This window comes from Ascoidea rubescens, assembly GCF_001661345.1.
Source record: "Ascoidea rubescens DSM 1968 unplaced genomic scaffold ASCRUscaffold_6, whole genome shotgun sequence".
Classification (NCBI taxonomy): domain Eukaryota; kingdom Fungi; phylum Ascomycota; class Saccharomycetes; order Ascoideales; family Ascoideaceae; genus Ascoidea; species Ascoidea rubescens.
In genome coordinates, this window is record NW_017962918.1 from 554,241 (window position 1) to 568,916 (window position 14,676).

The window sequence follows — 14,676 nt, forward strand, 5'->3', positions numbered from 1 at the left end:
AAACAAGAAGCAAGGCAGAGAGAAAGGACAGAGGAAACAGAGGAAGAGGCAATAGAAGCAGCAGAGGCAGCAGAAGAAGCAGAAGAACCACGCCGGGAGAGGCCGCTGCGGTTCGCGGCGCGGTCACGAGCCAGTGCTGTGGAAGAGCCAGTGCTGTGGAAGAGCCAGTGCTGTGGGAGCAGCGCTATTCTGTGCTGCGTCTGCTGCTGTTTTATGGCTATATCGTGCTGCGTCTACTCGTAGACAACAATGTTTTTGCTGGAGTTGCTGAGGGCCTTTTGGTAGAGCGCCAATACCTCGCTGGGAGCAATGCCCTTCTTCCAGATGTTGTGAGTCGACTTTGCGTCAACAAGCTGCTTGTTCTGGTAGAAGTGCACGATCTGGTCCAACGTCTGCTGCTTCTCCTCTGGGTCCTGGAAGTTGTTGCGGGTGATCCAAAAGCCCTTTGACGTGAGGTTCTTGAAGATCAACGAAGACGTCGAGAGAATCACTGGCTTCTTGCTCATGCCCCCGTAGGTGACCAAGTATCCATTCTCGTCCAAGGTCTTGATTAACGGAATACAGCTCTCACCTCCAACGCAGTTCAACCCCAATTTCACTTTTCCAGTGTTGTTCTCCTTTACGTCCTTCACCAACTTCTTAATCAACTTTCGGTCTTCTTTTGCCTCGCTGAGCGACACCACCACATCGGCACCCAAATCCTTCAACTCGCTTTTCAACTCGTCCAAGTACTGTGGATTCTCCTCACTGCTCTTGTCTCTCACCAAGTTGATTGAATTGATCTTGAGGTTCTTGCACACCTGAATAACAAACTTTCCAACCGAAGAGTTGGCCCCGTTTTGGATAACCCAGTCTCCCTCTTCCAACTTCAAAAACTTGGTTATCATTTGCAACGCTGTGCATGGGTTCACACTAATAGTAGCCGCCTGGTTCACACTCAACCCTCCATTGCCTTCAGCAAACCTCTTTGTCTTTTCGTTCTCCTTATTCAAGTTGAACAATTTGGCTTCTCCTTTCATATCCAATTTCACATGAGTTCTCCACGTCCCAAAGTTGGGAAACAATGGGATAACCCAGTCGTTTTGCGCAAATCCCTTGACATTCTTCCCAATTTCAACCACCTTGAACACTCCCTCGTTCCCACAAATCGCACTGGCCTCCTTTAACACCTCGCTTTCGTCGTTGAACAAATTTACCGACAACTCTGGTTTCGAGGGATAAACTCCCTGGATTTGATTAATATCTGATGGATTAATAGGATGCGCAATCAATTCAAGCAACACCTCATTGTCGTTCTTAATTGATTCCACTTTGTAATCGTGAACGATAATCTTCTCGCTAGGTTCTCCATACTCTTTGTATATAATAGCCTTTGCATCATAACTCAAATACCTGCTCAAGCCAATACTTGTCATGGACGCCATTTGATTCAATCCATTTCGATTCAATTGACTTACTTTGCTCAATCTTCCAATCATCATCACAACCACTCCAGAAGTATATAGTCTATGTATTCAAACACACTTGTAACAAACACTAGCAAATTCTAACAAACTCTTCAAATTGCCCTCGTCGCTTTTATTCCATTTTTCGTCGCTTTTCATAGGACAGACCAAAATTGCCCCTTTAGGATATATCCGCTTTTTTTTATCCAAATCATCCTCAAACAAAAAAAACTGTCAATCCTTCAATTATTACCATAAAGATCAATTCATAACTCGCTCTCAACTCGCTCTCAACTTACTCACTTCACTTCACTTTACTCACTTCACTCTCTTTAATCTCGTTAAAATGCCTCCATCCCAGTCAAAAAGAAGAAAATACAGAACTGCAAACAATATCTCACAACACTCCCTTCAGCAACTTCAAAACCAGTTCATTCCCAACTCGGCCCAAAACACCAACAACAACTTTCTTCAAACTTTGTCCCTTCAAGGTCAACAGTCCTTCCTCCAACAACAACAGCAACTTCAGCTCCAGCAGCAACACCAACAACAACTCCAACAGTCGCTCCAACTCCAGCTTCAACTTCAACAACAGCAACAACAGCAACAGGTCCAGCAAGTTCAAAAAAATGAAAACATCTTCGATGAAGCTGACATAATGTCTTTTAGAACAATAGCTCTACAAAGATTTACCTTAAATCAAGAACTAATGGACTCTATCATCAACAGAAAACTCCACATCTTTAACAACATTACACCCCCAAGCTCCTTTCCCGAATTCAACTATGCAATCACTGATAATCACCTAAACAACTCGATTAATAAAAAATTCACTAAAAAAAATTCATCCATAAACCAAAACAATCAAAAGATCAAGTCAATCAATGACTTGAAATTAACTGATATTTGGTTTGGCGATATCCAATTGATTAAGTCTACATTAGATTCAGACTTGTTGGAAATTAATACCTTGAAAAATGACATTCAAAAGATTAATCAAAAATTTAATAAAAATAACATTAATATAATTAAAAACATTTTTAATGATAATTTTACCAAGAATGATAATCATACTAAAAATGATAACGATAATGATAATGAAAATTTAAAAGATTTAAACACATTAAGAACTTTATTCGTCAAATTTGATGACTCAAAATTCAACTCAATCTTATCTAAAAATCAAAAAATCAAAAAAAAGAAAAACCAAAAATACGTAAACAAATTGGATAACTTTAATGGTAATCTTGTCAAAAAGGATCTACTCTCAATCCTAAAACCAATAAACTATACCCAAGCTCCTGATAACTACTGGAACTTGTTGGAAATCAAGAGGAAAAAATTAATAGAACAAGAATTACAAAAGAAAAAAGAACTTGAAAGACAACTTCAACTCAAAAAAGAAAAAGAATTTTACGAAAAGAAACAGCAAGACACTCTACAATTCCAACAATTCCAACATTTACAATTACAGAACCAGCAATCTCTTGCTGCAAATGCTGCCACCATCAATAATAATAACAATAACAACAGCAATATCAATATCAATATCAATAACCACGAAATTGAAAACGACAAATCTCAAATTTTTGATGACAATCCAAACGCTTTAAATGCAAATCTACTATTAAAACCAAAACAATTTGACCAAAATTTGCCCTCCAATGGCTCAATCCAAATCTCTGATCTCTCAACAGCTACTAAACTAATGGGTAATCCAGATAATGACCATGATTCTGTCATTTTACCTGTAGACGACGATCCTCTAAATCTCGCTGTAATTAATGATGACATTAATATGAATAATCTAACCATGGATATGAATATTAATAATCTTAATATGAACATGAATCTAAATTTTGATGATAACATGAATACTGATAATTTTGAATTGTTTAATATTCAAAGCACTCTAGATGATCAGGATTTTTTTGACCATTCAATGGAATGAATAACTATATATATTTATTGTATTTTAAAATAGAAATTGATCCAATTCAATACACTTTACTCTGCTCTGCTCTGCTCAATTCTACTCTACTATGATGAATTATTATACATTTAACCACTTAATTAATTATCTATTAAATTATTTACAAAATACAAACTTATTGAAAAAACTAAGTTTGTTTATATGGATATGTGAAATCAGTATCTTTACGTCTCCATAACTTCTTCTTTTTCTTAGTAACTACATGTTCAGCAAATTTCTCTTCACAGTATTGTTTCTTGAAATTTCTAATAAACCTTGGATCCCATAATTCACTTGCAATACCCAAATCTTTACAGCATCTCATCAATGCATTACTCTTGCATCCCTCAATGGCGGTTGGTATACCATCCTGATTGAAAAATATTTGTTCGCCTCTTGCTATACTCACTAATCTATTTTCACAAATCAAACCAAATTCTCTTGAAACGTATTTATCAGTAATTGTCAATGAGTCTCTTGGAACCAAACCCCAGTTTCCTGGACCAAAAGCTCTATTTAATATTCTACGGTATTTGATTTCGGGCAAATAAAGAATTCCGTCTGGCTTGATTTCAATATCAATAGGATCAAGCTCTTTTAATAAAGCTTCACAGGTTTTGTCGTCAAATTTTTTTTGACCAATTCCTTCAAAGGTAGTGTCAAAGTTATTGGAAGTAGAAGAGGAAGAGGACGGAGAAGATAAAAAGGAATTATTGGTGTACGTTGAAGCTGAAGTAGTGTTAGAATTAGCACTGTTGGAAGAAAAAGGAATACTATTTATATTTGATTCATCAGCTACTGAAGAATCGGGAAACTCAGGTATGTTATTATTTGTAGGAGAATCTGGAGGAAAATCGGGGATACTTGAATTTGCAGAATCCTTTAAACTATTGCTTTTCAGCAAATAAGTTTTTTTAGTCAATGTTGAAGCCGAATTCAGAGGCAAATCATCAAGAGAGCTTAAACCTGATGGAACAGTTGGCATTGTTATCTTTCTTTTATAAGTTCTTGTAGTAGTTTTAGCTTTCGTGGCAGTTTTATATTTCGAACTGTCATCATTCTGAGGAATTGAAGATGATGAAGAGGATGAACTATCAGAAGCAGCAGTAGCATAACATCTTGAATATCTGTAGATGGAACTGAGATTTGCTGGGGTTCTTGCAAGACCTTTCAACACTATCATTTTAAATTATTCTTATGAGCCAGGAACAAATCGAGAGAAAAAATTGGGGTATAAATTGACAATTCTGTGTCTGAATTTTTTCAAAGAGATTTATTAGATTTTTTTTATCTCAATAAATACCAAGAAAGATGAAATAAGAATAAATTTTTCCTTTTTAGACCCGAGGTCAGGTGACCTGTGTGAAGAAATTTCCGAGATAAGAAATTACTTATTATGGAGGCGTATAAGAGTGAGATTGTAATTAAAAGTATAATAGATAAATTAAATATATTATATAGTGATTCGATATATGGTAGGAGTATGAATTAAAAAAGAGAATAGATTTAAGAATTAAAAAAATAATAAAATAACCTGCACAAGAAAAGATAATAAACTGGTCTATTAATTTATGTAATTGATTTAATGCATTGATTGAATTGGTCAATTCAATTAGATGATTATAAGACTAAGTGGAATCCAAATAAGGCACTAAGTATGATATAAGCAAAAGGGATGAGTGAGTAGAAAGAAATTGGAGCAAGGATGATAGCAGCCGAGTCGGATGAAGAGGCGGTGGAAGAAGAGGATGAAGAAGAGCCAGATTCTTCTTCGTCATCATCAGTGGCACTAGATGAAGATGCAGATCTGCTTGAAGAGGAAGCAGATGAGGAGTCTTCTAAGGAGTCCTCGTCACAAGCATTAAGAGTGTTGATTTCAATACCAAAACCTGAACCAGCACCATCTTCGATATATTTCTCAGCGTTGGCTGGGGTGTCAGGTATATCATTATCAGATTCCCAAACGCCATCAACGACATCTGGACAGGTTTGGACAATTGTAGTATTTTTGTAGCCACCATTGCCCGATGGATCAGAGGTTTTGGCTAACATGGCCTTTAAGTTGTCGTAATCAGATAATTTTCTAACTTCAGTGTCACTAACGATTTCAACAATACCATAGTTGTTTGGTTCCATGGAATATTCGTAGACTAAACCACCAGAGAAAACTGAGGACATGTCAGTCGAGTAAATAGATTCGATTTCGCTAAATGGTCTTTCATCGACAGTGTTGCAACCAAATTCGGATAAGAAAATTGGGATTGAGAAATTTGAGTACAAGTCGACTTTTTCGCTGTAACCGGAGACCCTGAAGGATGAATCACCACACCATGAATAATCGTTAACACCCAACATATCGATTCTTGCATCTTCATCGTCACCACAGTCAAAGTATTGAGCAGCTAGCAATCTGTTTTCTTCGATATCAGCAGCAGAGTAGCCGACAGGAATAGCTCTATAGTCTCTGGCTTGGATGTATCTATGCAAATCTCTGACAACAGCTTTAACGTATTTGGCACTAGCAGTGGTATTTTCGGAGTCGATGACTTCGTTACCAGCAAAGACACCCAAGAGATTATTGTAGCCGGCAAATTCGTCCAAAGTAGCGAAAATAGTTTGTAAATAGTCAGAATTGTAGGAACATCTGGGGGAGTTTCTTGAGATGGAAGCATCAGGAGTGTTGACATCTAAGATAAGATAGATACCTGCATCTTCTAGCAATTGCATACACTCATCGTGGTTCTGAGAGTTGTCGATGGTGTAGACTCTAATGGTGTTGATACCCAAGTCTTCAAAGACCTCGATGTCTCTTTGACAAGTGGTTACATCGAACAATGGGTCAGTTAGGTTGGAGGTTCCACCAGGCTGATAGTCAACACCTCTAACATAGAATCTCTCGTTGCCTTTCCAGAAGGCATTACCCCTGATAGTGATAGGAGTGGATGCAGCTGCTGCAGAGAGAGCAAGTGAAGTAAAAGATAAAAGTGTAGATAGAAGCTTCATAGCTGAGAATTGAAACGAAGGACGTTTGAGAGACCAATATCCTAGAGGCACAGTAACGAAGATGAGCAGTATCTCAGATGTAATTGGCTTGTAAGAAAAAAAAGCGAATGGGAGTGGACCAAGTAGCAGCAACAGTGTTTCTCTGAAAGAAAATTCTTTTGCTGTTTCTATTTCTCTCTTTATATCTTTTTATGTGTACGATTTCAATTCCTCTCAAAGGAATTTTCACTTTGTTTACTTTCACCTTCTAAAATTGGCACTACCTGAAATTTCACTTAGCCCTCCCGCTTAAGCGGGGTGTATCCCTGTGTCAGCGCGTGTAGAGCACGTTTCATACAAGCACCCGCAAATAACTCCTGCTTCCACAGGGTGTCTGTGCAGGAGCAGGGTAAGGCGGCTTGTTCGGTCTAGACTCTGCTTGGATGGTCTGAAATTAGCCGCCAGGTGTTGCTGCTTTTGGTGTTTTTGGTGATTCTACTGCTTTTGCTTCTTCTGCTGTTTTGTCTCTACCATCATGTCCTTGGAGCCCAAGCCAGAAAAGTACTCGCTCAGAAAGAGTCGAGCTCCTGTTGGTGACTGGAAGCAATTCGCCAGCTCCAACCTCGAAAACATCAGCACCTCTAACAGATTGCCCTCCAGCACCTCCATCCAGCAGCATCTTCACACCAAGTCCTCCAGTGTCAACCATAACAGCAACAACTCTGCCAGCGACAACAACAGAGCACAGACAGCGGTTAAGGATGAGAAGATAACAAAGTTGGTCCAACGACGATTGTCCATGAAGTACCAAGTGAACGACTACAACTTCAACGACATCGTCAAACAGCAAAACAACATCATCAAGAACAACAATCTCAGCAATGACCCCAACATTCTCATTGACAGTGGTATCCCTGCTTTGCCCTCAAATTCAAACCAATTGATCTCCATCAACAAGACCCGCCAAAATGCCCTGCAGTCAAACACAACCCACCACAAACAATCGTCCTCTTTAACAATTGACTACAACCCCTTTGGCTACAATTCAACGTCAGTTTCCCAGCTTGCAAATTCTGCCAACAAAACACCCTCTCATTCAAGAAAATCATCCAGAGAATTTGCTCATCAAAGACAACTATCTTCTCCCAGACTACATAAAAAGGATTCTCCCTCACATAATTTACTAGTAAATCTCTCCTCAAAAAACTTTGATCCAGATTTATTCATAATAAAAAACTTGAAAAACTCAAATGCAGTTCAAATTGAAAATTTTAATAATAACCTAATCAATTTAAATACAAAATTAGATAATGACATTAAATCAAACCTTATAAACTCTTTTGAAAAAATACTAATAGTTAATAAAAATTTCAATACCATTCAATTCAATTTAAAATTCCTTAAATCAAATTTCAATGCTCTCAATGCAATCTTATCTCAAATGAATGATTCTTCTTTAGCCAGAATCCAAATTGAAGATGAAATTAGTAAACAAAATAATCTCAACAACGCTAATACAGATAATTTCCATCCTAATAATTCTGTCAACTCAAACTTATCCCTTCAAAAAAGTGCTTCCCTCTCAACTAGAAGAAATAAAAGAGATCGATCATCTGTTATGTTTTTAGAGAAAAAATGGTCAAATGAATTAACTTCGCTATTTAAAAACGTAGAAGGCTCTCAAAGACTAATATTAAACTCAATTAACAATAACAATATACTAAACCCGTCAAACTATAATAACGTTAATAATATTTATAACAATAAACATTTACTAACCTTTTCCAAAAATTGGCTAGAATTAAACAACGCCACTTATAAACCAGTTAAATCTTCATATTTCTATTTACTAAATGACTCTTTACTAATAGCTTCAAACAAGAAAAAACTATCAAATTTATCCATAAATGATAACACTGCGCAAAATAATACTGATCAAAACAATAATAAAAATAATGATAATAATAACAACAACATTGGAAACACAATTAATGAAGACCAATTCAACTCAGATTTTGACATGAATAATAACGGCAAATTCAATTTTTATAATTCTCAGTCATTAATCGCTGACCAGTGTTGGCCTTTGAGAGAAATTCAATTAATCGAATTAAATCCAAATGATGATAATATTAACTCTAATAACAAAACCAAAACAATAAATTTCAAATATCGCTCTTTAAGTTATATATATCAAACTAATGATTTAAACCAGTATTATAGATTTACTTCATTATTTAAAAATGCCAAGATTAAACTAAACAGTATAACCGAACAGGAATCGATTAAACAAAAAAAAATTAATGATTCAATTGCAATATTATCTTCAAGCTCAAATCCAATTTCAAGTTCAAGTTCAAGTTCAAGTACAAACCTAACTTTAAGCAATAGCAATAATGGTAATATTATTAATAATAATAATGGTAGTAGTACTTTTAATACAAAATTTAATGGATCCTCACTAATTTTGAACCAAAATAATAAAAACTCTAGAAGAAAATCGGCATATTTACAAGATTTATCGATTAGAATACACTCAAGATCTTTTTCAAACTCAAATGTCAATTTTGAAAACAGTGAAGAAGACTTGTCTCAAGCAAACAACCCCACAAAGGCTAATACTGCTATGAGCAATTATGAAATTAATAATGAATTAGAAGGAATAATAAATGAAATAAAACGAATTGATAATTTGATTGATGAGTTGGATGTGAATATTGCTCATCATAAATTTAATGATTCAGTCAATTTAATTAATGATTTGAAAAGCAGTTTGAATAATAATTGTGAGAAAAATTTGAACAAATTGATTAATAATAATATAAAAAATGAAGCCAATAACAACACTGGTAGTAATGGTGGTACCACGAATAACAATAACAATCTTAGTCAATCTAATATTAATTCTATTGAGGAATACTTGATTTTGATTCAAGTTTTGAAATTAAAAATTAATGAAAGGTTGGATCAATTAATTAACGATATCTTGTATGAAATCAACAATCAAATTAATTTTTCAAATTCATTTTCGAGTAATTTAAATTCAAATTCAATTAAAAATTTAATCATACAACTTAAAAATTTAAAATTGATTAATAAAGCACAAATATCATTATTAAATGCGAAATCTAGTTTAATAGCAAAATTGATTAAGAAAATTGAGATCAATGGAGATCTAATTGATTATATCAATCAAATGACTATCATTCGATTTCAAAATATTAAGCTATCGATTTTGTTGTTTAAGGATTGTTTTCCGGAGTTGGAATATCAAAGTTTGATTGTGAATTGGTCAATAAAGGAAATCAAATTGCATTTTGATCTATTACAAAGACAGTTATTTGATATTAAAATTTTGAATGATAAAGAGAATGATAGGTTGTATATCTATGAGACAAAGTTACAAATATCTGAATTGAAGAAAGTTGGATTGGATGTTGAGTTTTTAATGAATGATTTTTATATTTTATTGAAGAAACAAAATCAGTAGTGGAAAAGAGATTGCAAGTATATATAGATAATTAACTTTAAAAGACAATTAATTACATTATTGCATGGTGCATTAAGTAAGTAATGTAAGATGAGATACGAGATACGAGATTCGTGGTACGGAATATGGGATACGGAATATGGGATATTTGTTTATTTGTTTATTTGTTTACTTATATACACATATATATTGGATGTAGAATGGGGTGAAAAGAAAATTTTAAATTTGACGAATATGAAAGGTTTTTTAATAATTCAAAGATAAAGAACAGTGTTTGTGCAATATTCTGTTAGAACAGCCATAAAAAGAATCACAAAAGAATATGCCGGATTAGGAAACAGAGCGTTGCAGGAGTGCGCGTGCGTATGCATGTGCGATCTGATGAAAAGCAGAAAAGAATAAGATGAAACAGGCAGAAAATGATTGGCTGATGGAAAAGAGGAGTTGGAGCAAAGAGAGACATGAAAAAGGCAGTTGAGAAAGCTGAAATAGCTGGAAGACGAGTTCTGGTAAGGAGTTTAGTTAGTGTTTGGAGCTAGACTGAATCATTTAGTATTACCACCAAGAAGGTGCCTTCGGATTTGAATGTATATATAAACAGGTACATAGATGGTAGAATTAAAGACATTGGTATTCAACTAGGGTTGTAGCAATTGATGATGGTATCCTATCCCGATCTTCCTAATCGTAATAAGACCAATTATTGCAGTAGTCAGTAATGGATTGCTAGCGATATGAAGCTGGAGAAATCATCGGAGCCCACAAAAAAGCTCAGTGTCAAGTTTGTTAACAGATTGAAGGTGAAATTCAAATACTATGACTTTGAGATTACAAAATTCAAGGAAGTTTATATACCAGAAAGCAGATTAACTGGTGCATTGAATGATGTGTTGGGGGGTAGGAAACTGGTAATCTGTGCCATTGAAGAACGTTTCTTATGATCGAGACTGCGTTTCAAGAGAGTTTGCATTGATTAGCACAGCAAAAAAAAGCTAAGATAGGGAATGAGCTCAGGAGCAGAGAAGGTGCTCCAGAAAGACAGCAGAAGGAACAGAACAACTACTGTTGTGTTTGTGATGACGCCAATTATATCGCCGTCCCGATTAGGAAAGTATCCATCTCCCGTCATGCGGTCAAGATGCGCCTTGCACAGGCTACCAGGCAGTGCACTGCTTTCGAAAGCGTGTTTACCGAACCAATAGAAACGCACCGGCGCAATTGCACGTGCTTCGAGGGGGTCCCGCTAGCCGTGTCGGGACAGGGCCGGAAGCGCGCCGCTGGATGCCGGTTGGGTGCATTTTATCAATTCGATCAGTGCGCAGGTTTTTGGGACGTGTGCGAGTTCTGTCAAATCATGGCAGGCTTGAATGGAATTGGCTATTTCACTGCGATTATTTGCCCATTTTTTATCTTTTTGATCTTTCAGTGTGCTAATCTCAAACATTTCCTGTATATTCGCTTGCACGTTCAGGGATTTCCATCTCCAACTGTATAAATACCTTATGCTTTCCCCATCTCTCTTCCTCACTGTTTCTCCCTTTCTCTCTTTTCCCTTTTCCTCTCTCCAATTCTCTCTGTCTCGCCAGCCTTCTCTTTCACTTCATCTGCTTCATTTCCTCCATTTTCTTCTCTTGGTTTTCTCTTGGTTTTCCTCTGATTTTCTCCTGATTTTCTCTTTTTTCCCTTTTTGTCTTCTGCCTTATTTCAGTTCTCTGCTTCTCTTCTCTTCCCATTCCCCTACCTTTTTACTAATCCACACTAAAAATCCCGTTTCGACGTTCTTCCAAACCTTCTCTATTCACATCCAAAACATTTATTCCCATATTTGCACCCTACATCACCACTTTTCTCTCTCCATCACTTCCATAACCCAAACCGTATCCTTTCTGAAATGAGTACAAAATCTCCATTACCTTCCAACAACAATATCAACCTTAATAACCTAAACACCATACCTCACAACAAAGTCCCTATCAGTTCAAACCCCAAATCTTCCATTACTAATCTACAGTTCCACTCAAATTTCAAAATGAATGTCTTAAACACTCCCAAAAACAGTCTTAATAACGATACCAACAACGATACCAACAGCTCGCTATCTCCCCTATCTTCCTCTCCTTCCTCTTCTTCTCTTCTCATGGACGTCTCTAATGACACCAACAGCATCAACAACTTTAAAAAAATCGTAACCTCCAAAAGCTGGGTCTTGCCTCCAAGACCCAAACCTGGTCGCAAACCAAGCTTGGATACTCCTGCTACAAAGAGAAAGGCTCAGAATAGAGCTGCTCAAAGAGCCTTTAGAGAAAGAAAGGCCTCAAAGATCCAGGAACTAGAAACCTCTCTTTCCTTACTAAAAAACGAAAAAAACTTGATTGAAATCAAACTAACAAACCTCATGAGTGAAAAAATTTACCTAAACAAAAACATCAACGAACTCTCAGTATCAAAAAATTTGCTAAATACAAATTACCTAAATCTAAAATACAAAAACCAAAATCTAATCAATTCAAACCAAATCTTAATCAACCAAGTCAAAAATCTAAAAAACCTATTACTACAAAAGGATTCTATAATAGCTAACCTCACAAACAACATCACAAGCAATACCATCTCCAATAACAATAACAATAATAACAATAATAATAATAATAATAATAATAATAATAATAATAATAATAATAATAATAATAATAATAATAATAATAATAATAATAACAATAACACTTTAAATATCAACACATCCAACACTCTCAATAACACTTTGAATAATGACATCGATAACACAGACATCTCAAACATCTCAAACATCTCAAACATTTCAAACATTTCAAACATTTCAAACATTTCAAACCACTCAAACTCAAACTCAAACTCAAATTCAAACTCATTCTTCAAATACTCTCCCCAAATGGCTTCTCCTGCTCCTTCTCCCGCAAACTCTCCAAACGACTCTTTGTCAATCAACAACATCAACATCTCCAAAAAATCAACCATCATTTCTAACGATAACGATGACAATGAAGATTGCTATATTTGCTCTAAGGATCACTGCATCTGTGCTGAAATGGGCATGAAAGTGATCAACAATGAAAAAAATCTAGACTTAATCGTCAACTCATTTGTCCCCATGGACCCTGTTCCATTGAACAAAAATTCATCCCAAAATTCAAAAAAGAGATCTATACACCTAATATCATCCAACGACGACGACGACGACTCTGACCAACTAGAAATAGATTTTACTTCTATCTACTCAAAATCCTCATCTCTCGAATCCCTCAACAAAAAACAGAAAAAACTATCTAAACTATTCTCCCTATCCAAACTCAACTCAGTCACAACTTCCTCTTCTAATAACGAAAACTCTTTGCTCAATTCATCCATCTCAACCCCAAATCCAAACCCATTAACCTCATCCAACAACCCCATTATAAACAACAACAACGACTCCCTAATAAATGACTCATCCACAGATCTATTCAAAACATACATTGACAAGGAACTAACTTCTCTAGAACCATGTGGCTTTTGCTCAGAAAACTCTTTATGTGTTTGTCGTGAAGCTGCAAAGGAAGCCGCTGAAATCGTCAGCAACCTAAAAAAGACTTCCAACTTATCTTCTCCTTCCAACTCATTACCCAACGACTCCAACTCTTCCACTAATAATAATAATAATAATACTAAGATAAAATTACCTCCTTTAAAAATAAACCATACTAAAAACTCAAATAGTATCCTATCCATACTAAACATCGAAAATGGAAGTAACAAAAACAATGACAACGAAAGTGACATACATATGAATGATAATGATAATGATAATGATAATGATAATGATAATTCAAATGACAATGAAAATATCACCACTAATGAAAGTAATAACAACGATAATAACAAATTATTGACACTTCATCCTGGTCCAACTATGGAATTGAAACATTTCACAAATGCTGAAGATAAAAGATTGCAAAACCCAAAAAATGCTCAAAAACTGTTAATCAATAAAAATAATGACGATAATGATAACGATAACAATAACCTTTTATCTTCTCCAACTCTAAGTTTGATCTCTCAAATCAATAGAGAAGCAAGAACCAAAGACAATAACAACAACAAAAAGGATAAATCATTATGCACTGGTGATCCAGGAACCTGTTCACAGTGTCAAAAAGATCCAATGTCTACTCTTTTTTGCACAACTTTAGCTTCAAAGGAGTCTAATATCAGATCAACTTCAAATATACAAGATAATGTCTCTGCTGCTACTTCTACTACTGCTACTAATAATAATAATAGTAATAAAAAATCAAATCACCTTTCAAGTAAATCAATGACTCAACTTCCATCATTGGCTTCAATAAAAGATCAAGTCAATATTGATAGCAATAATAATGTTCTTAATAAAAATATAAACAATATCAATAATAAAGACGAATTGTTTATTCCCTGTGCTGATGCCTACAGAACATTGTCCAGACATAAACAATTCAATACTATGGATTTCAGCACCTTGGTTGGTAAATTAACCACTAGGGGAATGCAAGTTGAAGTTCAAAGTGTTGTCAACGTTTTAAGAGAGTTGGATCGAAGACTATACAATTAATTGGGTTCTTGATTTCTTATTCTTAAACGTTTTCTTATTTCTTTCATATTCTTTATGGAAAAAAAAAGATTTTTTTAAACAATTTTAAATGTTAATTATCCTGTTTTCTTTTTTCCCCTTTCTCTTCCGTTTATTTCTTTTTTTGAAAATTAATGCTTTTTTCCTTACTGTTTTGGTTTTTTTT

The 14,676-nt window shown here is 35.2% G+C and overlaps 8 protein-coding genes across 8 annotated transcripts; 5 read left to right on the plus strand and 3 right to left on the minus strand.

Annotated features, from left to right (window-relative positions):
- Positions 1-233: 233 nt before the first annotated feature.
- Positions 234-1,415, minus strand: ETR1 (enoyl-[acyl-carrier-protein] reductase; the record flags this gene model as incomplete). The annotated part of the gene is made up of 1 exon (XM_020190540.1): positions 234-1,415. One exon carries the CDS (start codon positions 1,413-1,415, stop codon positions 234-236), a length of 1,182 nt encoding a protein of 393 aa, XP_020047404.1.
- A 376-nt stretch (positions 1,416-1,791) lies between these two features.
- On the plus strand, positions 1,792-3,400 carry ASCRUDRAFT_8056 (uncharacterized protein; the record flags this gene model as incomplete). Its single annotated transcript, XM_020194506.1, has 2 exons — positions 1,792-3,338; positions 3,370-3,400. 2 exons carry the CDS (start codon positions 1,792-1,794, stop codon positions 3,398-3,400), a joined length of 1,578 nt encoding a protein of 525 aa, XP_020047405.1.
- A 56-nt stretch (positions 3,401-3,456) lies between these two features.
- Positions 3,457-4,696, minus strand: ASCRUDRAFT_75826 (mitochondrial genome maintenance protein MGM101). Its single transcript, XM_020193228.1, has one exon. It carries the CDS (start codon positions 4,598-4,600, stop codon positions 3,566-3,568), a length of 1,035 nt encoding a protein of 344 aa, XP_020047406.1. The 5' UTR covers positions 4,601-4,696; the 3' UTR covers positions 3,457-3,565.
- Positions 4,697-4,776: 80 nt separating this feature from the next.
- On the minus strand, positions 4,777-6,596 carry GAS5 (1,3-beta-glucanosyltransferase). The gene has a single exon (XM_020193229.1). The coding sequence runs from the start codon at positions 6,418-6,420 to the stop codon at positions 5,038-5,040; it is 1,383 nt and encodes a 460-aa protein (XP_020047407.1). The 5' UTR covers positions 6,421-6,596; the 3' UTR covers positions 4,777-5,037.
- A 338-nt stretch (positions 6,597-6,934) lies between these two features.
- Positions 6,935-9,889, plus strand: EXO84 (exocyst subunit EXO84; the record flags this gene model as incomplete). The annotated part of the gene is made up of 1 exon (XM_020191777.1): positions 6,935-9,889. The coding sequence occupies one exon, from the start codon at positions 6,935-6,937 to the stop codon at positions 9,887-9,889; it is 2,955 nt and encodes a 984-aa protein (XP_020047408.1).
- A 465-nt stretch (positions 9,890-10,354) lies between these two features.
- ASCRUDRAFT_75830 (uncharacterized protein) lies at positions 10,355-11,095 on the plus strand. Its single transcript, XM_020193230.1, has one exon. It carries the CDS (start codon positions 10,624-10,626, stop codon positions 10,828-10,830), a length of 207 nt encoding a protein of 68 aa, XP_020047409.1. The 5' UTR covers positions 10,355-10,623; the 3' UTR covers positions 10,831-11,095.
- On the plus strand, positions 10,929-11,582 carry ASCRUDRAFT_146193 (uncharacterized protein). Its single transcript, XM_020189231.1, has one exon. It carries the CDS (start codon positions 11,028-11,030, stop codon positions 11,382-11,384), a length of 357 nt encoding a protein of 118 aa, XP_020047410.1. The 5' UTR covers positions 10,929-11,027; the 3' UTR covers positions 11,385-11,582.
- ASCRUDRAFT_75831 (bZIP transcription factor) lies at positions 11,378-14,644 on the plus strand. The gene is made up of 2 exons (XM_020193231.1): positions 11,378-12,510; positions 12,538-14,644. The coding sequence occupies exons 1-2, from the start codon at positions 11,781-11,783 to the stop codon at positions 14,490-14,492; spliced, it is 2,685 nt and encodes an 894-aa protein (XP_020047411.1). The 5' UTR covers positions 11,378-11,780; the 3' UTR covers positions 14,493-14,644.
- Positions 14,645-14,676: the final 32 nt, after the last annotated feature.

Excerpts from the sequence above, each read along its gene's own strand:
- ASCRUDRAFT_75826 (XM_020193228.1), bottom strand. The coding sequence starts at position 4,600 with ATGATAGTGTTGAAAGGTCTTGCAAGAACCCCAGCAAATCTCAGTTCC.
- GAS5 (XM_020193229.1), bottom strand. The coding sequence starts at position 6,420 with ATGAAGCTTCTATCTACACTTTTATCTTTTACTTCACTTGCTCTCTCT.
- ASCRUDRAFT_75830 (XM_020193230.1), top strand. The coding sequence starts at position 10,624 with ATGAAGCTGGAGAAATCATCGGAGCCCACAAAAAAGCTCAGTGTCAAG.
- ASCRUDRAFT_146193 (XM_020189231.1), top strand. The coding sequence starts at position 11,028 with ATGCGCCTTGCACAGGCTACCAGGCAGTGCACTGCTTTCGAAAGCGTG.
- ASCRUDRAFT_75831 (XM_020193231.1), top strand. The coding sequence starts at position 11,781 with ATGAGTACAAAATCTCCATTACCTTCCAACAACAATATCAACCTTAAT. Across the intron at positions 12,511-12,537 it reads CAATACCATCTCCAATAACA|ATAATAATAATAATAATAAT; the intron begins ATAACAATAATA and ends ATAATAATAATA.